The sequence below is a fragment of the Rhinoderma darwinii genome, chromosome 13 (genome assembly GCF_050947455.1).
Source record: "Rhinoderma darwinii isolate aRhiDar2 chromosome 13, aRhiDar2.hap1, whole genome shotgun sequence".
In the NCBI taxonomy this organism is placed as follows: Eukaryota; Metazoa; Chordata; class Amphibia; order Anura; family Rhinodermatidae; genus Rhinoderma; species Rhinoderma darwinii.
In genome coordinates this window covers 34,607,953-34,630,697 of record NC_134699.1, presented here as the reverse complement: position 1 = coordinate 34,630,697, position 22,745 = coordinate 34,607,953, and the positions used below count along the sequence as shown (strand labels likewise).

Below are 22,745 nucleotides of genomic sequence, written 5' to 3'. Positions count from 1 at the left end.
TGGTCTCCCAGACAACTGAGCTGCTATTCCTAGGAGCCAGCACCACTGTTCGAACCCTGGTCTCCAGCACCACTACTGCCTCTCCTGGCGCTCTACCCTCTGAGCCAGCTCCACCTCTATACATATAAGAGTACCTTTCTTAATCTCATTATCGAGAAAGAGGAGGAGGGGTTTTGAGCGGTTCCGACCCTCGTGGGCAAAAAAAATGCAGAATCTGCTCAGAAACAAATGAAATAGCAGCAGATAGGGCTAGAACCCATGACTTCTTCTTACTATTCAAGCCGCTGCACTGACCACTGACCCACGGCCAGATCTGAAAATCATAGGTGATTTTTGTAATTATAAGTCTAAAATAATGGAAAAGTTACACAAAGAAGAATCTAAAAGTCCTAAGACAGGTACATCAGGGGAAGGGACATTGAGAGACGAAAAAAGAACATCCTAAGATCAGTCGTCTCCAACTCAGCCCAGGACTTCAGATGTTCCTGCAAAGAAGACTTCTCATACTTCAAAAAACAACTTCTAGATCAGCCGCCCGCCACGTTCCTAACACTGGAGCTTCAGATTATTTGTGTAGCGTGGGTCATCCCAAGCAAAGAGCAACATGGACCAACTATATCAAGGAGCCAACATCAAGTTAAACCATTGGCATCACCCAGCATCATCCAAGTCGTCCAACTTCTTACCATGGGTTAATAGTCAATACTGTAAGCAAGATTAATGCAGTTTAAGAAAAATCGTGCCAAATTTTCCAACCATTGGCTGCTCCTCATGACCAACTGAGCCCTCACCACTATTGCCACTTCCGCATCAGCCACCATGGTCACCTTTGCCATCTCAACCTTGGCGACTACGGTCCCCTCTGCCACTTCCTTCTGTGTTACTCAATGTGATAAATAATAAAGTCCCCTCACAGGGACAGAACTCCAAGTTCTCACACCATAGTCTAGTGCTTTTCCCTATACCCTGAGCAAGATCATGACAGAGGATACTCGCTAGATAAATACAATGTTCTCCAATGTGTTGTTTTTTTTCACAAAGGAATATAATGTCCCAAAAAGAGCAGCAGGACTAGAACCTGGAGCTGCACGAAGACAAAGTACAACCCACTGGGCCAACACTAAGCGCCACAACTCTTACTGGTGCTGGTTGCACATACCAGATGAATATAATCTATCAAGAGACAAAAAAATAAGATAAGCAAAAACTCCAACACACGTCAGTCTTCACCTCCGCGGCGCCACCCTGACTCTTACAGTCGCCCCAATCTATTTTAGTTTTCATGCTACTCCCTGAGCAATACTTTATCTAAATCTAAGTTTGTAGAAACAGTATACCCTTGTGCTTGGACTTTATATTGACGTGTGTGTGTGTGTGTGTGTGTGTGTGTGTGTGTGTGTGTGTGTGTGTGTGTGTGTGTGTGTGTGTGTGTGTGTGTGTGTGTGTGTGTGTGTGTGTGTGTGTGTGTGTGTGTGTGTGTGTGTGTGTGTGTGTGTGTGTGTGTGTGTGTGTGTGTGTGTGTGTGTGTGTGTGTGTGTGTGTGTGTGTGTGTGTGTGTGTGTATATATAGATAGATAGATATTTAAATTTCTATGTAAGGGAGTAAAGGTAAACCAAGCTAAACTTAATTCCTCCGGATAATATATTTGACTGTAATATGGTTGTTTTTCTTTTTCCTGATTTAATTAAAAATACAAATAAATGAATACAAATGTTTCTCTGGAGGAAATTTAGCAAAGGATCAGGTTGTCTTCTGCCATCCCTCCTGTAAATCTCCTGCTCCTATTGGCAGTCTTCATGAGGAGCAGAAGTTCTGTAGCTTGCAGTCAGAGCATAAATCCTTCTCATGTTTGGTGTAAAGCTTGAATCACGATGATATATTGGATACATTACATTTCCTAAGAAATCCATAACCATACTCCGCAGAATATCCATTAGAAATAAAATGCAGTTTACTTGTCTCTGACCAGTAAGATGCTGTGACAGGAAAGGTGAGCTACAACTGAGAAGGTTTAGCAATTGCAAAACTTTTATTAGGTGTTTTACATGACTTTATCTTTCTTTGAGGTTTTTCTGGTTCAATCTACAGTTCTGGAATAGTGAAGCAATACTTGTACAGTTTAATAGCATTGGGACGTTTCATAAGCTGTTTCTGATCAGTCCTGGGGACAATAACTGATTCTTATAGGCCGCACTGTATATTGTGTGATTGTTGTGGTTTATGTATCAGAAAAGATGCATTGAGCAAAACTCTGAAATATTGACTAGAATTCACTAGCCACATAAGCTTTGATTGGAAACGGTTTTTTGTTTGGGTCAAAATGGCTATTAATACTTTTTCAAAGGTGATCTGGATGTAGATGTTATGATAACCGGCTAGTATAACCAGCAAAAGAAGATAAGGAAACAAGCTCTGAAAGAAATTAGATGGGATCTCCGAGACCAGTGAGGGTCCGACCTTCAGAAGTGAGTGCCATGTCCCCTTCGTTGTTTACAAAGGCGCAGTGGTTCATCCATCATAAGGGCAGCTGTGGCTGGTATCACAGTTCATCCTATTCAGGTGACTGGCACAGCTCTTTCATTGTGCTGATCGAAACCCTACTGTTCAAGCATTGATGGCTGATCCTATGTTAAATCCCTGGAGAACCCCTTTAAAAGCTGCTGACTAGTGTCAACTGGACACACTCCGTAGCAGCAGTGGGGCAGGTGCTTTTCCTGTCCACACTGGGGCTTTCTTATGTATACATAATGTAATGTAAGCATACATACAATGTTTTGTTGTCCTTGCTATGCAGTGGTTTAGCGCTTTAGTCCTGGCGGTCAAATGTTTTAGCATCACTAGTATCCGGTGGTTTGGTGCCCCAATATGTACCTGGTGTTTCTGGTGGCATCTGATTGTTTCAGATGCTAGTCCTTGGAGGATAGTGGGTTAGTTTCTGGTCCCTGGTGTCCAGTGGGTTGTATCCCTATCTATCTGTCCATACCACATTGTGTAATGTCCGCTACACTGCCCAGATAACAAGTCCTTTTGCATCCAGGAGCAGCGCAAGCAACAGAAGAAATGCTCTGGACGATTGGATGGAGCTACCCCGAGTTTAAGAAGCTACTGAACCCCAACTTCTGTTGATTGGTGAATACGTTCATGGTGAGTCGTTATTTTACTGTAAATGTAGGTCGTGGTCAATACCTTGTGTGCTTATTTATCTTACACTGGGTTTAGGATGCAAATGAAAGTAATACTTGTTAATTGTAATATTGTTAATTTTAGCGTGACTATTGGTCAAATTTCGAAAGTTTTTCTCTTATAGAAAGTTTTTCGGAGACCTGATCTAGTCTAATAATAGCCCACACAATGGTAACTGCAGTGTGGCCTCTACCCTCATTATCAGCAGAGTGGCCACAAATAAATACTTATAAGCTATATAAACCTTTGAAAGGCAATTTTTTAAAATAAAAAGGTCAGTGTGATCGATGCAACTTTCGAAATAGTTTTTATTACAAATTTGTTTCACTTTTTGAGATACAGTATTCTCTATACCGAGCAGCTGTATTTTTCGCTAAATCCTACTCCCGTCAGGTCCATCAGTGTCAGCGAGTTGTGAGTGTCTCTGACACACAGGATCGAGCTGTTATCGATCACATCTATGTTCATAACTTAGATGTGATCGATAATGGGTGGATCACGCAGGACCCTCTGACACAGAACCTGTCAGTGCTGCTGACCTGACTGATTCAGGCCTCAGTGTGAGATACAGCTGCTCTGTATACAGAATACAAAGCAGCTGTATCTCAAAAAGTAAAAAGAATTTATAATAAAAAGTATTTAGAGAGTTGCACCTAACGCACTGATAGACGTTTTTATTGAAAAAAACTATTTCAAAGGTGTACATAGCCTTTAACAAGTGACAAATATGACAAATACGGTTTAAGGAGAAACTTTCAAAAATGTTAACCCCTCCAAACGAACCCCATGACATAAAAGATCTGTAGCGCCATATGGAAAGAAGTATAGCAGTGTTTTCTTCTGTCCCCTCAGGCATTTACATGCAATCTAATGAATACATTTTATGGCTAAATTTGTGCAATAACTATAGATGAAATATCCTTTAGATTTGTTGTCCCTTTAACCCCTTCCCCCTGCTTGCATTCTGGGCCCTAATGTCCAAGCCATTTTCTACATTTTTCCATTGTCACATTCGAAGAGCTGTAACTTTTTTATTTTTGCGTCGGCATATCTGTATAAGGTCTTGTTTTTTGCGGGACGACTTGCAGTTTTTATTGGTACCATTTGAGAGTAGATGCGACTTTTTGATCACTTTTTATCACATTTTTTTAAAGTCAGGATAAACAGAAAACAGCAATTTTTCCATTGTTTTTTATTTTATTTTTTACGGCGTTCACAGTGCGGGTTAAATAATGTAACAGCTTTATAGTCGGGGTCGTTACGGACGCGGCGATACCAAATATGTGTAACTTTTTTGCTTTATTGTAGTTTTTTTTAATAGTAAAGCATTTTGTAAGGGGAAAAAGTGGGTTTTTCATTTTTTTTTGTTTCACTTTTTTTTTAAATTAACTTTATTAAACTTTTTTACTTTTTTACTAGTCCCACTAGGGGACTTCCCTATCCTCCGATCGCTATTATAATACACTGCAATACTTTTGTATTGCAGTGTATTACTGCCTGTCCGTTTAAAACGGACAGGCATCTGCTAGGTCATGCCTGCGGCATGATCTAGCAGGCATTCACTCCAGGCAGACCTGGGGGTCTTTATTAGACCCCCGGCTGCCATAGAAGACACAGACACTCGGCGATTTTATCGCCGGGTGTCAGTGAGATGAGAGGGAGCTCCCTCCCTCTCTCCAAAACCATTCAGATGCGGTGCTCGCTATTGTGCACCGCATCTGAAGGGTTAAACGGGTGAGATCGATACTAATATCGATCTCACCCGGCAGAGCAGGGACACCCCCAGCCCTCAGCTGCCTCTGGCAGCCGAGAGCAGGGAGATTTCACGGCTCCCTGCTCTGTTTACTTTATTCTACAGCAGCGACGTAGTTTGGCGGCGCTCTAGAATAAAGCCCACTAATGACCGCCGTAAAAAGCCGTATCGGCGGTCATTAAGGGGTTAAATTGGGCACATAAAAAGGACTGTTTTTTTTTTAACTCCGCTTTTAGCATTGAAGTGTACCCCTAGTCATGTGCTGTTCTGTTCTTCCGCCAGAAGTTTGAAGGGGTTGTCTAGTTTCAGAAAATTGAAGTTTTATTTTTGTATAATTTTCCAATTTACTTTCTGGAGTTTGGCCCTGCGGTTTTCAAGATCTCTGCTTGTTGTTATTCAGTAGGAGCTTTCATTGTTTACTTCCAGTGGATAAAATTCCGTCCATGGTCATGTGATGGACACAGTTGCTGGGATGGTTACAAGACTCTGATACACCTAGTGTAACGTCTGGTGGAAGCACAGAACAGCACATAACTGGGGGTACACTTCAATGCTATAAGCTTACATCTGTCTTTCCCAACCTGGATGCCGTGAGAACCCTTCAGGAGTTTTTGTAAAACTCTTCAAATCCACTGCCACCACAAGGGAAAAAAATAAATAAATGTCCTAATGTCCTCCCTCTTGCAGCTGCTTCCTGCCTGTAGCAGACGTGACGAGACGTACGCACGTCTGCTACAAGCACCACCCCCCAACGCTTCCTACCAGCGCAGCCTGACAGAGAGGAGTACGGGCACCATCGACGCTATGTTCGTGGGCAGTATAAGAATGCGATTCTCTCCCCGCAGTAAATACACTTTTGTGCCGCTACACTCTTTGATGTGATTGCAGCGTGGTTATAGTGTGCTTACTGAGGGGGAAGGAATTAACTTCTGTCAGTGGATCAGGTCAAGCTCAGAGAGTGAGCCATGAGGAGAACTTTTTACGCCCTGTGGTGGTCATTTTACTGTGAGTGAGTGGGGGGGGGGGGGCTGATGGTAATTTTACTGTGAGTGGGGGGGGGGGGGCTGATGGTAATTTTACTGTGAGTGGGGGGGGGGCTGATGGTAATTTTACTGTGAGTGGGGTGCTGATGGCCATTTTACTGTGAGTGGGGGGGCTAATGGTAATTTTACAGTGAGTGGGAGGCTGGTGGTCATTTTACAGTGAGTGGGGGGCTGATGGTAATTTTACTGTGAGTGGGAGGGGGCTGATGGTTATTTTACTGTGAGTGGAGGGCTGATGGTCATTTTACTGTGAGTGGGGGGGCTGATAGTCATTTTACTGTGAGTGGGGGGCTGATGGTCATTTTACTGTGAGTGGGGGGCTGATGGTCATTTTACTGTGTGTGGAGGGCTGGTCATTTTACTGTGAGTGGGGGGCTGATGCTCATTTTACTGTGAATGGGGGTTGATGGTTATTTCCTCATTGCGGAAAGTGTTTTGTTTGGGGGTGTGGCATAATGTAGTGTAGCAAATTATAAAGTGCATCTAATTTTTGGCCAACCTCGGTAAATCTGGCATACATTTCTTTTACCCACCTGACCATGTGACACCTCAAATGCAAAGGACCCGTCTCCAGGTGTAATGCTTGTTTTTAGCAGTTTTTAGTAAACATTTGCTAGGTGTGCCCGGAGGGGAAACATTTTTTTTCCAGCGGTGCCCCAAGCCTGAAAAGGTTGAGAAACTCTGGATTAGATAGAGAAACAGGCCTTTATGTGCCCAATTCAAAGGGACAATAAATCTAAAGGATATCTAAATTTCCCATGACACGAGCGATAAAGCGGACATGAAAACAGAACATTTTTGTCCTGCTGCTTATCACCGGATCAGATAAATTGATTGTAACCTGTGCGATCCCCCTGAGATAAGTGGCTTTTGTTTTGAAGCAGCTTCTCTCTCTACTAATGAAATAACATGCAGGTTATGGAAGAATTGAGAGGAATGAGGAGCAAAGTTTTGTTTCTACTACCCAGAACATTTACATTTTGTTGTTGCATTGAAAGCCATTAGGATGTGGGGACATTTTTTTTTTGAAATGCAACAATTTCAGGAAGGGGAAAACCAAACCCAGCAGCTCCAGGCCCGCACTGCTCAGCAGGAATCCATTCATGCTGCGCCCATCACAGGGAACGCTTTGTGGTGTGTTTTTGTTTTTTTTAGCTGAACTCAAGTGAGCGTCCGACCATAAAAAGCTTTCAGCATCTTAACCCGGTTAAATTAGCGGTGATTAAAATACTCATGAAGATTACAGCGAGTTTACAGAGCTGAAAAAGTACAACATTAATAAGCACTAAAGTGCCCCAGGATTAGAGGGCGTGCGGGACTGCGTTACTATATTCTAGATCATTCTGGAAAGCCGTGCGATTCTCTGTACATCGTTCCGGCCTGAGTTCTATTTACTCTGATCTTGTTTAGTTGTGGATAGGAAATGCGCAGCTTGAGGGTTGTATTGTTACCAGTATGAGGCCTTGCCCTTTTCCCTGCACAATATAGGCTGCTGCCATTGCATGTATGGTACAAGATGATATGTAATAAAGTTTAACTACATATAAGCTTGAAAAGGAAACACATATTACATTATTTTAATGCCAACACTACAGAAACAGGTGACTTCGTATTCTATATCCTATGTACACACGTCATATGTTCGAGGCAGAAAAATACGAGGCTGATTTCAAGAGAAATTAACCTCTGAATCCAGGCATTTTTGGAGATATTTTTTTGTAGGGGGAAATGGAAAATCAATGTCACGTGCCTTTTCACGAGGTATTGTAATGCAGTGTATTTGAATTCTGGGGCGTAGAAACGCACCTTGTCTGAGCTACACAGTATTTCCCATTGAATTCAGAACATGCTCGTGTGAATCCAGCCTTACGGTACCTCCCATGAGTGAGTGTGAGACACTATCTCACGATGTGGCCATAGATTTTAGTTGCTAAACGTATGTCAAGAGTCCTTTTGGCAGGCATACACAAGGACCCCACCACTCTAACTGAAAAAACAATAAACTCAACCACGAGTCAATGGCAGACATTTGCAACCATGAGGGCATAATGTTGCATTCATTTGGCGGGACCATTTCAAATGGTTCAGTCATAGTGGTGTGAATCAAACCTACGATGAGAAAACCCCGGTCTCCCGTGTGGGGACCCTGACTAACTATAGCAGCACATACATATAAAGCTTTTCAGCAGAGTTGGGGTAGAAAACAAATCATTCACATTAATTTTTCGAAATATATTTTATTTTCTTTCATGAGTCAGAGCGAATGCATCTAAAAGTAATTGGAAATGTTATAAACAGGGACATACAGTATTGCAAAATACATTCACTCCATGTACAAAGCTAGAGCTGTGCAGCCAGTCATCGGATATATGTATACACACACTTTCAGAGCGGCGGCGTCTCTTCATCCTACGTTGCGCTTATTAAAAGGGGGCTTCTTGGCTAAGCAAATAAAGGGCAATTGTTCCATAAAAACAAGATAGGAATATAGAGATTTTTATTAGAAAGTGCAAACTATTTAAAAAGGAAAAAACAAAACAAACAAACAAACACGTATCATCCAAACTAAACAATAACATTATTAGTGTGAAGAAATACAGCTTGGAAATTAAATTCTCATTCTTTTCCTCTGGTTACCGCTTCTAGGCCGGTGATCTACTTACTGTTCCTTCCCCGGCGGAGAAGAGCACATGGTTGTGTGAGGTGATTGAAGAAAGGCTCCGAGATGCTTGTAAACAAGATATTGTGAAGGGTTAAGAATGAATGCCAGCGTTCGCAACGTGTGGACAGAAGGAGAATCCCAACGTGACTGTTCTGCCCTTCCATCTGTCGCTGTGGATAGAAGTGGAAGCTACAACCTATTTAACCCATTATCCTGAATAGCCGGGATTACACCAACTAGATTCATGGACAGCCGTCACATCGCCACCTTGTGACAGGTTCTATTACTGCAAAGACAATATTTCACTTGGATAAAGATGGAGACATTCTGAATCCATTAGACATTTAGTCCTAATAGACTCTGTACAACTAATATACAAACTGCATATTATGGAATTGGTTTATTTCTGTAAGAACTATACAAAGTAAATCACGTCTCATTGACTACATTGAATGACCCCCATGATTCTAAGTAGTAACATTCTGAAGTCCTCTGCGCTGCGGCCTCATCTCTGTAAGACTAGAGGCGAAAATGTGAGTAGCATTGGAAGTAGTGCGAATATGGATATTAATATGTAGTGACATTCGCAGTTCTGAAACCTGTGTTGTATACCATGTGACATGTTACTTTACTAGGATACCAAGCTTGAGACAGGACCGGAATACGAGAGCTAAAGAAATAAAAGTAGTCAAAGTTTTATTGAGAGCAAAGGCACCTGAGGCCAAGCAGATGGGGAAGTAACCGTCAAGGATTTAATGAAGGCAATCTGGTTGCCATCCATAGGTTGAGCCAAACGCTGGACTTAAAGTGATGAATGAAAAAGACAAACGTCGTCACCATATCCAAATCAGGCCAAATATGAGCCAGGGCCGTTCTCAGTTTTGTTTACATGAATTCATGTTCCAGGCAGCAAAAGAAGTAGGGGTGGAGAAAGACTGAATCATTTTCTGTACCCCTAAAACTTTCCATCCCACTTATATGTACACCCAATTCCAGCAGATCATCAGTCTTTCCATCCACTAGTGGACCTTGTAAGATTCCTCCAGACTTTACACTGCTGCCCAGTTTTCTAAATCTTTCAAGTCATCATCATCCTCCTCTTGCTTTTTCTTGGCTAAAAAGTAAAATATAAAAGATTGGTAAAATACAGTCAACAATTAAACATTTATTATTATGTTGATTCCTTCAGAGCCTGAATCATAGTCGCCTACGGTTAAAAGCAGCAGTGAAAGATACAACCAAGACAGGTTTAACTACCGATTTACAGAGTCATTGTGACATGCTTTGATTCACAGCCATTATTTTAGTTGAAACCATCAAATCCAGATGAAATACCACAGCAGCCTAGTGCCAGAGCACGGAATTACATGTTCAGATTTACTGTATAGCGCTACGATAGGCCGTCTGCTTTTGTACAAAATAAGGAGTTATTGTCGCAGATTCTGAACAACATGCTCCAGATTAGAGTTTCACGGCCATATATTGTGCAGGAGAATCTGTGCTATATCAAAAGGGGTTTTCTATAGGGTGAGTGAAACGCGTGAATAGGTAAAATGAACAGCATTAAAGGAACACTCCCAGCACAACATGTACACTCTCCGCCTAGTGCAGGACACAGCTTCCCAGGAGTGTTCTTTTAAAGTGATACTGGAGCCGTGTTATAGAATATTAAGGGGATCGCCATAAAAAGGTTGTACAGGACTAGACATAAATGGCTACTTTTTTTTTTATAAAGGTACTTTTATAAAGCTAAACATTTGGTGACAACTGCATTTATTATCTAGTTGGCCACTGCTTTTTCACAAATATTTCCAGGCGTTGAATACTGGCATTAAAGAGTTACATTTCAGGTTCACCGAGTAAAATCTGCATTTCATCAATAGGACTTACTTGGCTTTGCAGGGAGAGAAGAAGCCGGTACATTTGGAAGGGGTACAGTTTCTGGACCGTGGACCTCCAGAAGATTCTTGTCTAGTTCCTCCTGTTCTAGTTCTTCCAACTCCGCCATCAATTCATCCTGGAATAAACAGTGATATATTAGACTAAGCAATGGATACATCACAGTATCCCATGACTATATACGGATGTACATCCAGACATTATAGCCCTATATGCAGTATTACAGAAAGACGTACTAAGAAGTTTACAGATCAGCGGTTCAGCGCAGTGTGGGGTTATTCAAGGTTTTCTCCATTTAGAAGTTGGACATGACAAATGGCAGCTACAGAAATGCTGGGAGTGTCACAGAGCGTCACAGCAGATCGGACACGTCAGTTTACAGCCGTAATGTAACTTGTGCCTGTAATCCTGATGCCAGCAGCCGAGTATTCAGCCTGGCATTGTGGTAATTAGAGGGGCCGAGCGCAAACCTGCTAAAAATATCATCGCTGCTGAAACCACAAAGCCTGTAATCCGATTTACTGCACAAAAACACCGGAAAACACCAACTCCACACAATAAATATTTCCTTATTTGAAAATACAAATCCTCCGCTTTACTGACTTGTTAGACTTTGACCGATGTATAAATTAAAGAGAAACTGGTAAAAACTAGACTGGATATAATGAAGAAGGTTCTAAGCAGAGGCCTGAGAATGATCAAACTGTTGCTTAGCAACAGAGGACAGAGCACACAGGTGACCACATTGGATCAGGACAGAGGACACAGGTGACCACATTGGATCAGGACAGAGGACAGAGCACACAGGTGACCACATTGGATCAGGACAGAGCACACAGGTGACCACATTGGATCAGGACAGAGGACAGAGCACACAGGTGACCACATTGGATCAGGACAAAGGACAGAGCACACAGGTGACCACATTGGATCAGGACAGAGCACACAGGTGACCACATTGGATCAGGACAGAGCACACAGGTGACCACATTGGATCAGGACAGAGCACACAGGTGACCACATTGGATCAGGACAGAGGACAGAGCACACAGGTGACCACATTGGATCAGGACAGAGCACACAGGTGACCACATTGGATCTCCGTGCTCCTTTGGAATGGTCACTCACACTTAACAAAAGTGACAATTCTGTTCCCAGAACGGAGAGTGGAAATCGGACTGTAGGTAAATACAGCACCTATGGTGTTCCTGGCTGGCGCACATGAAGGCAATGGTGGTGGACACTGTAGGTCCCTCTGCCATAAAAAAAAAAATCCCCCAAAAACACACTATGAATGGGAGCTTTAGGCCTTGTTTAGACAGAGAAGATTTTGCATGCATTTTTTTAAGCTAAAATCAGGAACGGAACCTAAATAGAAGAAATATGTAAAGAAAGGCCTTATAGGTCTGCTCTCCTGGATCCAATTCTGGTTTTGACTTAAAAAATGAATGCAAAATCTGCACTGTGTGAACAAGGTCTTATTCATTCCCCCAGAGATACCCCAAAATATTCATCACAAGACTTTCACGGTTTTCTATATTCTTGGGCAGGCATGGTAGCTATAGGGGTTTTTACATTTCACGTTAACTCTCTAAGGGCTCATTCAGACAAGCGTATATGTAGTCTGTGTGATGGCCGTTAAAACAACAGCAGTCACACGGACTCATGTACTTCATTAGGAGCCGTTCACACGACCGTTGTTACAAGAGTGTAAAAAAATAGGACATGTCTTATTTTACTGCGAGTCACGCATCCCTCCAAAAACTCTAGTCTATGGGGGATCCGTGACAACGCGCCCCACACGGGTGCACTGCAGTTTCTCACCTCCGAGGTTAGCTGCGCTCGTCTGAATGTAGCCAAAGTCAACGGGGAACAATTAAGTGAACGACATACAGACCACGGAGCGCTCTTATGTCTGAACCTCACGATTGTAGATGTGAGGTTTATTCATGCCTTCTCCTGCGCTCATTGTTACTGCCCTTACCCTGCCAGCCGGCTCAAACAAGAATTATTTTGTGTGCTCATTCAACCATCGTCTATCAAGCCTAGTCATCTCTATTTACGTCACCCAGCAGCAAATACTAGAATGCCGCACCGTGTGGCCCGCAACCAGGGTGAGGCGGTAACACTGCGCTGGACAACATCTTATTAAGGAAGCCAGAAAGGGTGATCTGCTACTTACTTCATCAAACTCCTCACCAAAGCCGACAGGTTTAGAAATTGCATCAGAGATTTCCTGAGCCAACTCCTGCTGGTCAGCAATGTCTTGCATGAGTTCATCGACCTTATCAATATCCCTGGGGAAAGAAAATAGATTACGTAAGTGACAGGAGATGCCACATAAACATCTAGTTGTCTAATGTACATCTTACCATGGATTACACAAATAAACATACAACAACCCTGCGATCAGCTGATAACCAGGGGTCAGTATGAACCAACCATTGGCCCATGTAGTAGAGTCTTAAGAGATACCGGGGAGACCCGACAGACCTTTTAATGTGAAAATCTGTGTGAACAATGAGCATTTTGCATAATGGGAGGGACAACCCATTCAGCAATGCAACCAAAGCCATAACCGTCCATCTTTAATTCACATAAAATGTAATATAACTCATATCAAATAGAACAATGAAAGCCTTAAAGGAACAGTGTCACCACAATTTTTTTTTTAAATATGTTAAAGATGTTAGTGCTTTATTAAAAACATTTGGATTAATTTGTGTACTTTCTTATTTTTTCACTTTTTCTTCCCTATGGGGGCTGCCATTTTTTTTTCCATTTCTGTATGTGTCGATTAACGACACATACAGACATGGAATACGGCAGCTCCAGTCCCATAGGGACTGCGAACGGGGCCCGTTCCACCCACTAACATGTACGCCGCTGTGTGGGAACGGCGCATGCGCCGCTCACACACAGTTCAATTTGAAATGCGCGCCGTCCGGCGCCATTTTCCTGTGGACCGGAAGTCGCGGCCGGACAGTAAGATTACTACTTCCGGTCGCGGCTTCCGGACTTGTGCACATGGAGCAGCGGCAGCAGACGGAGCGGACGGGCCGGAGGGAGCGGCGGCGACTGGAGCAGGTAAGGGATTTCTATGTATGTTTGTGTTTCAGTGTGTATTTACTACTGTATGTAAACCTTCTACACTGTGTGTTAGCTCAAAATATGGCGATACACAGTGTAGGAGGTTAGACCGTTCAAACCCCTCGTTTCTCCCGGCACTAGCCAGGATAAAGGAGGGGGGGATTCTCAGAGCTCACTAGAGCGAGGGCTTTTTACCAAATTTTGCAGCATAAAGCAATGTGGTTGCTTTACCACATGCAATGCTGCAATTTTGGGAATGGCTCCATCTAGTGACCAGCAAAGGGAAATATTATAAATTAGAATCTAATTTATAATATTTCCTGACTCGTGAAAAAAAAAAAAAAAAATTAGAACAATGTTTAATCACCTACACACTAATTGTTTAACTAAAAAAAAAAAAAAAAAAACATGTTTTGCTGGCAACACATTCCCTTTAAAGTCCGTATTTATTACATAATCCTACATTTCCCCTGCAATTTACTATGTACGGCATGACAGGCCCGGGTACGCCGGATCGGCTCTTTGTAGCGCTCTGCTCTGGCTGACAGAGGGGGCAGTGTCAGCGAAGGTGATCCCCCTCTAGGACATCCATACACCCAGGTGTCTATACTGGTAAAGGCTTTCTAGCATAGAGCGCTGGGTAGAAGTTGGTCACATAAAATGTCAGAGGACGAGCAGCAATTATTCAGCCGAAAACACGCCTAATTCCCATAGTCAATGAGTCTTCATTACGTGCAAAAAAGTGCAAACAAAATGCGGCAAAAAACGCAACGAAAACGCATCAAAAAGCCTGTATTTTAAAAAGTGCTTTACAAAAACGCAGACGTTTTTGACAAGTTCACACGTTTTGTTTTTTTTTAAGCACCGAGTGAACAAGGAGTTAGACTGAAGCAACAACATAGTGAAACCTGTGCCAGCTTAGCCTGGCATAAATTAGAATATATTTGTTGGGCCGTAGTTTTTATTTATTTCATTTTTAAAGTAATGTGAGCAGCTTAAAAGGGTAAAAAGGATCACACTTTTATGGGGACCAGGTGTGCGCTAAAATTTGCGCCATTCTTTACCATTACTTTACGTTAACATCTTAATAATTTCCCCCAGTGTTCTAGATGCTGCACAATGCCGACAGCTCACGAATAGAACATTATTAAAAGCCATGTCTAGATCTGGGCTACTTTTATAAACCCGGTTTCCAGGAACCATTCAAATTAACAAAACATTACACTCGTCAACTAAATAGACCGGAGATATAAATCTACGGGATCTGCCAACTATCTCCTATCCAAAATGTCCAGTACATTGTGCCCAGCCAGGTGTCTGGAGGTCTCTTACTTCCAACTCCAGCAATAGAACTTCTGTTCTGCCACCCTAGACTAGCGGTCTAACACTTCTCTCCGGTTTTTGACACCTAGTGCATCTTAGTCATAGACCTGACTACAGTAGATGTAGCGGGAGCACGGCTGCCCATCCTCAGTGAATCACTGTGCCGCGTGTGGATGAGATTTGTTAACCCTCCTCCGCTTTGCTGCCACTGTAATATGCAGCGGATTGTTAGTCTGCAGATATTACACTACTGATGCACATAGCCTAAGGATATATTCACACGCGGCAGATTTGTTAGACATTTCTGCAACTGTCCCCTTCATCTGAATGGACCTTGCAGAAATCATGCACGTGCTCCAGAAACAACCTATCAGATTCAGGGGGTGGACGGACGGTCTGCTGCGTATTTACTTACATGTTGTCATGAGCGGCTTTCATGGCTTTAGCCGCAAAGCCCATGTTCTTGAGAACTTCTGTGTTGGTGTTGGCATTTTCTAAGGCCTCCCTCTGGAATTCAATGGTAGATAGCGTTCCATCGATCTGTGCCAACTGCTTCTCGTATCTCTTCTTACGTTTCAGGGCTTGTAAGGCAGCTAAAGGCAGAACACAGAAGAAATATTGTAGATGCATTAAAACGTTCTGGAAGGGTTTTCAAATCCTAAATATTATGCTCTAAACCAACGTAGGTCTGTATTTTAGGGCCTGTTCACATCTGCGTTGGCTTTCCGTTTCGGGGGTTCTGTCAGAGGTTTCCGTCGCGTGAACCCCACAACGGAAAGTCAAACTGAAACAGCTTCCGTTTCGGTCACCATTGATATCAATGGTGACGGAAACATTGCTAATGGTTTCCATACGTCACCATTCCAGAAGTTTTCCATTTTTCTAACGGAATCAATAGCGCAGTCGACTCCGCTATTGATTCCGTCGTTAAAACTAAAACCTGCCGGAATGGTGACGAACGGAAACCATTAGAAATGTTTCCGTCACCATTGATATCAATGGTGACGGAAACAGAAGCTGTGGTTTCAGTTTGACTTTCCGTTGTGGGGTTCACGCGACGGAAACCTCTGACAGAACCCCGAAACGGAAAGCCAACGCAGATGTGAACAGGCCCTAAGTCACGAGCACCACTATGTACCACTGCATCCACTCACCCAATGATCTGCTGATTTCTATTTGTGACAATTTCTGTTCTGAACAGACCTGACTCAAGATGGTTGCAGAACCTCCGCACCATGGGAGAGTCTAAAAGACTACCAGGATGTGCCACCTCTGCCCTCCATCTACCAATGATACAATAAAACCGGTGTCACTTTTCTCCCTTCTCTTTGTATGTACATTTGTTCTCGCTGACATGTCTAACATTGCACAACATGTCTGCAGAGGATCTATCTGGGGGTCCAGGTTCAAACACAAAAATCAGGTCCAGCCACAACAAGGTCAAAGCATCTTCACACGGCTTATTTTCAGCCTTTTTCGGGCCGTAAACGCCCAAAAAAAACGGAAGCTGAACGCCTCCAAACATCTGTTGATTGCTTTAAATGGTAAAAACGTTGTTTCGTTCCCGACAGGGTATTTTTTTATTACCCAGCCGTTTGAAAAAAACGGCGTGTAAAAAACGTCCCGTAAAAAGAAGTGCATGTCACTTCTCGAGCCGTTTTTGGAGACCTTTTTCATTGGATCAATAGAAAAACAGCTCCAAAAAAAAACGCCTCAAAAAACGTTAGTGGTTTAAAAATCGGCTGAAAATCAGAGGCTGCTTTCCCTGGAAAACCGCTCCGTATTTTCCAGCTGTTTTTTGTTTAGCGTGTGAACATACCCTAAGAGGTTTAGTAGTAGAAAACCCCACTCTAGAGTATAAGCCTTTAGTCGTGATGATCCCACAGTTATTTAAGCATGCTGAGAGTTGTAGTTTTGCAACAGCTGGAGAGCCATGGGTTGGGGGCCCCTGATCTTAGGGGCAGAGCCTCACAATAATTTCCTGTACCAAAAACATGAAAGGCTCCGGTCGTTGTGAATGGTGACCTGGAATAATTGTTCATGGCTGGACATTTCCCGGGAGCTCAGAATCCGGGGGAACAACTTATTGCTGAAGCGTTTGTATTGCGGCCAGCAGAAATATCAGCACAAGAGGGTGAAGGTCACCATGTAAGTGACCGGTGGAGTTTCCATACAACTCTGGACCTTTGTATTTCTCCCCTTCACATTACAGAGCTGCTCCCAACAGCCACAGGAAATCAAGCAAGAATAATTATTCCAGGTCACCATCTACAGACTAAAAGATCTCACAAGGAAATGTTCTCCTTTTGCGGTTTAATTGCACCATTTTGGTGCAGTTTTGAAGTGATTCAGAGCATAAAAAACATTTAGGGTATTGTCACATGGAGTTTTATGCAGGCAGAAAATTTTGCCTCAAAATTCTGGAAATTTGACGCAGATTTTCCTCTGCCTGCATGCCGTTTGCTACGTTTTTCTCCTGTGGCCATTGAGCGCGGCAGGCAAAAAACGCCACGAAATACGCTTTCTCTGCCTCCCATTGATGTCAATGGGAGGTCAGAGACGTAAACACCTGAAGATAGGGCATGTTCCTTCTTTTTCCGTGAGACTGTTTTTCCGCTCGCGGGAAAAAACGCCTCCGCCTCCCGTTCAAATCAATGGGAGGCATTTTCAGCCGTTTTTTGGCGTGTTTTCCGGCTCAGGCTGCTTGAAAATTGCGGTCGGGTGCTGTGCGAGTGGAGTATTTTCTGTGTGGATCCTCTGCTATGTCTGGGAGCTCCAGTGATAACTGTCTATCTATGAACAGTTACACTGGAGCTTCCCGGGGCACATGTTTAAAGAAGGCCTATGATGGATGCCATACAGTGGCATCCATCACCCACAGGCCCCAATGTAAAAAAATAAGTAAACCGCATATGTCGTGGTATATGTTGTTTTGCGGGGTCCGGCAGGATGGAAAAGCGCAGTCTACTGCGCTATTCCATCCTTTAAGAAAAGGGAGGCAGAAAGGTCACTGTTGGTCTCCGTGAGGCTAATGGAGCTCTACACATTTAGCGTGTACATTGGAAGTTTCTGATGTACCCACTAAACGTAGGGCATAAACATGATGTGCACAGGGCCTAACCTAAAAAATAACAAGTGGCTACATATCCTAAGGGAATGTTTACAAGTTGTGGAATCTGCACTGAAAATCGCCAACAAAAGTGCAGTACAATAAGTGAAGTGTGTGCAGACTACAGGGCGCGCTGAATAAACAAATCCAGGTGATATCCTTGTGACGATTGCCGATCTCAGGTCACGTCACAGGGGTGAACTACACTAATGAGCTTATTCATTTACCACATAAATCCACGACTACCTACTGCAGATTTTTCAGGGTACCGCCACGGACACGCAGCACAGGCCTGACCTATGTTTCAGCTACAGGTTATATATTATAATGTTGGCCGATCACTTGGATTATTTGTCCCAAGTCACTGCCTTAAATTGACGCTTTTAATGGAAAACTGGCCAGGTATTTTAAATAATGTGCACTGAATCCTTTTGTTACTGGATTTGTATTCAGAGAACAAGAATCAGATCCTTCACACACACATCGGACACATTTCCATATCGATGTGGAATGTGATGCAAGCTAGGACCTGCCTCGTGGCCTCACACCGCTACTGAGAGCAGCCACAACACATTCTCCCTGCACCCTGACCGGCCGCTACACACCCAGCTACTGTCCTCACAACGGCTTGCCCCCCCCCCTGGCAACACTCGCAGTCCGCCCCCTCCCTGGCCACACACAGTGCACCCAGCACCCATTACACCTGCTTCACTCACTGCGGACAATGTATGACAGGATTACCATAGATGATGCAGGAGGAATTATCACCTATTTAGGCCACATGCGCACGACCGTTTGTATTTTGCGGCCCTTGTGTCATCAGTGTGTCCACGGCATCCGTTACGCATGTCTGCATAGATGCTGTGGAATTTCCAAAACTGAATTCTGTGTGGAAAGTCCGCAGTATTCACAGTAACGCAAAGTGGATGAAATTTGAACAAATCTCGTCCGCAAACGGGGAAAAAAAAAAAATCTGCTGAAAAGACTTTCAGAAATTGACCTGCGGTTGCCACTGCTCCTGCCTGTCACATTCTGAGCATCGATCACTGCCAGCACACGTTCTTCACATAAACTTCATCTACAGGTTTTTCATGTTTTATGCTGAAAGTTTCGTAATTTCGGCAGAATAGCCATTTTTACAAAAATGCCACAGTTGCGCTGCAATGAGAAAAAGGGACTCATGTATAAGCACCCAAAATAATCCTACACTGACACTGAAGGACGGAACGTATTTCGGCCGCAAGTCCCGGACCGAGCACACTGCAGGGAGCCGAGCTCCTAGCATCATACTTATGTACGATTCTAGGAGTCCCTGCCTCTCCGTGGAACTACTGTCCCGTACTGAAAACATGATTACAGTACGGGACAGTTGTCCCGCAGCGAGGCAGGGACTCCTAGCATCGTACATAACTATGATGCTAGGAGCCCGGCTCCCTGCAGTGTGTTCGGTCCGGGACTTGCGGCCAAAATACGTTCCGTCCTTTACGGACCGAACATGCTCGTGTGAACCCAGCCTTAGACTTGCATATTGAAGTTCACCCCTCACTGCTCTGAGGCTTCAGGTTTTAGGTACAGCTTCTGCCAATCACAACACTTATCCATTGGAACAGAAAGTAGGGTCCAAGAAGGAGAAGAGACCCACAGATCTCAGAAGCCGGGGCCCAGAAATCATTGGAAGCTTCAATAACAGCGGGGGTTGTGACCTGGAGGTGGAATCACTTTTAGGGCTTATTCACACGAACGTGATATACGTCCATACTACGCGCACGATTTTCACGCTCGACGCACAGACCTATGTTAATAAATGGGGCCGTTCGGACTGTCAGTGAATTTGACATGTCCTATATTTGGCCGTGTTTCGCGCTGCACGCATCCATTGAAAACCGCGCACGGCACACAGAAGCACTTCCGTGTGCCGCGCACTACAGTAGTCAAAACTATGAATTAAAACAGAAAAGCACCACGTGCTTTTCTCTTTACAACCAGAGTCATAATGATGGCGGCTGCACGAAAATCACGCCGCCGCGCATCATACGCAGCTGACACACGGAGCTGTTATGGACCTTTTGCGCGCGCAAAACGCACACACTGGTGTGAATCCGGCCTTAGTCTATGAAGTTTAGAAGACTTGTATTTACAGGCGGTTAACGAGCTGAGGTTTTACTAGGACGCAGTGACACTCCTGTTACCTCCTATGACATCATTAGGAAGTCTCTCTCCTCTCTCAGATCGTCCCCGGGCATCTCAACGCTACAGATAAAGGACTTCCCAAATGCCAACACCACAAGTCTCAGATTTCTTGTCTCTGATGCTTCAAGTTGAACCAACTTCATTCTTACTAAACACAAATGTCAAGAACTACTAAAAGATCTCATTCACACATAGCCAGAGATGCTGCAGCAATGACATGTTAAGGGGGTGTCCAGGAATACATGGGGGCCGATCCTTCTGATAAACTATCAATGCGTGATTGCTGGGGGTCCAGGAATGGCAATGGGCTGCAGTACCAGGTACCCATATGGATGCGCTGCAGTGTCTGGGGCCGTGAAGGGCCCGTGGGGCTCCAGTCAGAGTCGTGGCACTTCTGTTAAATGGATCACTGGGGGTCTTTGGGGTCAAACCCCGACCAATCACACTCTAGGGAAAGACCATCAATGTTTATTCCTGGAAAACCCCTGAGGGCTCATGCACACGGCCATGTTTATCTTCAGCGTGATATCCGCAGTTTTTGCAGACAGAGCCCCGACCTATTCATTTCTATGGGGCTCTGCACACATCAGTGTTTTTTGTGGATCCGTTGTCCCGTAAATTATAGAATGTGTCCTATTCCTGTCCGTTTTTGTGGACCCGTGCCATCATTCAAGTTGCAAAAATAACAGACAGGACGATCCATCCATGCGTGATCCGATTTTGCAGATACATCGCAAGGAAACGCCTGGGAAATACGATCACGTGATCTTCCTATAGGTGCGACGCGCGAAATATGGATGAGACGCGAAAACTAAACAGCCGTAATATACAGATCTATGGAATGGTTGGCAAAGCAACTCTGAGGCATTACAGACACAAACATTAGGATCTGTAGCTTGTAGCCAAAACAATGGCAGCAGTCGTGTGCGTGAGGCCTTAGGTGTGTGGTCCAGTGTGAACAGGGTCTTATAAAGTGGAGGTCGACAATGAACTAAACATTTCAGAGGGAGCTGGACCCCTTCAGGAGCCAAAAAGTGAGTCAAAGCTTTTCTCATTACTAAATTAAAAATTTCAGTGAAGTCACATGATGGTGTCCGGCAGCTTCCATTGGCTGCAGCAGTGGGTGACAAGTGGGTAGAGGAAGTGAACTGACAAGTCAATGACAGATCCAACATGTGTGGCAATTGATCATTTAGCTCAGGCCTTAAAGGGCCTTCATTTTGCCTGCCCCCCCCCCCCTCCCCCTATAGAAGCCCGAACCTTGCAGGCGATTTCAGCAGTGTGTTACCATTGTACCGATGTGAAGACTACACAGATATAATAATAATGTATAACCTGTCCTGAGAAGGATCATCATTACCTCTATACTACTAAACTCAGCAGTCCCACATTGACAACTACAACTCCCAGCATGGAATGACTTCCTGAGGCTACATCTAATAAGAAAATACACGTAAAGACCATAATTGGCGCAGATCTCTTCACTGATCAGCGTCCAAATTGTGAAAGATTCGGCACCGCTGCTCAGATCAGGGGGAGCTGTCTTGTGTATGACCAGGTGTTCACTGCCCTTTTACCCTCCAGCTCCCCCCTGGCCTGTACGCTGCATTACACATTCCCCAGGTGTGCCCCACCTGCCCTCTCACCTCTCTTGTTCTTAGTGCCGTGTTTCCGCGCCGTCGTCAGCTCCTGTTCTATTTTCTTCTCCAGAAACTCTTGCTTCTTAGTCAACATCTCCTCGGTGTCCCGCAGCTTCTGGATGGCCTCCTGGGGGCTGGGGCCTTTGCCACCCTTACCCCCGGTGCCGAACAGCTTCCCGAACACCGACATTTCCCTGGTGTAAGGACGTCACTGTACTATGCAGAGACCGGGCCTAGCGCTGGGAGCTCGGCTTCTACCACTGACTGACCGAACGCTCCTGCCCTGCGACGACAACAACCGGACTGGTCCCGTCAGCCCCAGCGTATTGACGTCACCAAGTCACGCGTTCACCGCACACGGAAAGGGGGCGTTTCTCTGACTGCCCGGAAGCCATTTTCCTTTCTGGCATATGTGCTGAAATACATTAAACGTAAGAGCACTTCGGGACTGTACTCTGTTAGTGCCGCGCTCGTAATTTATAAGGACATATTTTACATCTAGGATTCAGTTTACATTTTTTTTTTATGGATGGTAAAGCCGGTTTAAACCATTTCAAAGATGTCCGCCCTTAGTTTATCATGATAGGGAAGCTTACTTATAGAAACTAGTGACGTGACGTCAGCGGGGCGCGCATGCGTGTGAAGCATGGGTGTGTGCGGGCAGGGTGATGGCTAGGACGATTGCTACACATGGAAGTTCTGTGTCACAGTCACGTGGGAGTGAGCTCATACTGTAGTCTGTAATTAAAAGACACTGTCACTTTAAGTTTCATTGACTTAAATAAAATCAAACCATCTAACGTAACATAAATAAAATATTTACAGGTTCGTAACCCGGCTTCAGTGCCTCCA

At 44.1% G+C, this 22,745-nt stretch overlaps 1 protein-coding gene across 1 annotated transcript; it reads right to left on the bottom strand.

Annotated features, from left to right (window-relative positions):
- Nucleotides 1-8,197: 8,197 nt before the first annotated feature.
- On the bottom strand, nt 8,198-22,240 carry CHMP4B (charged multivesicular body protein 4B). Its single transcript, XM_075846651.1, has 5 exons — nt 21,900-22,240; nt 15,370-15,547; nt 12,724-12,838; nt 10,533-10,659; nt 8,198-9,756 (listed from the first exon to the last, which is right to left on the bottom strand). Exons 1-5 carry the CDS (start codon nt 22,081-22,083, stop codon nt 9,692-9,694), a joined length of 669 nt encoding a protein of 222 aa, XP_075702766.1. The 5' UTR covers nt 22,084-22,240; the 3' UTR covers nt 8,198-9,691.
- Between the last annotated feature and the right edge of the window lie 505 nt (nt 22,241-22,745).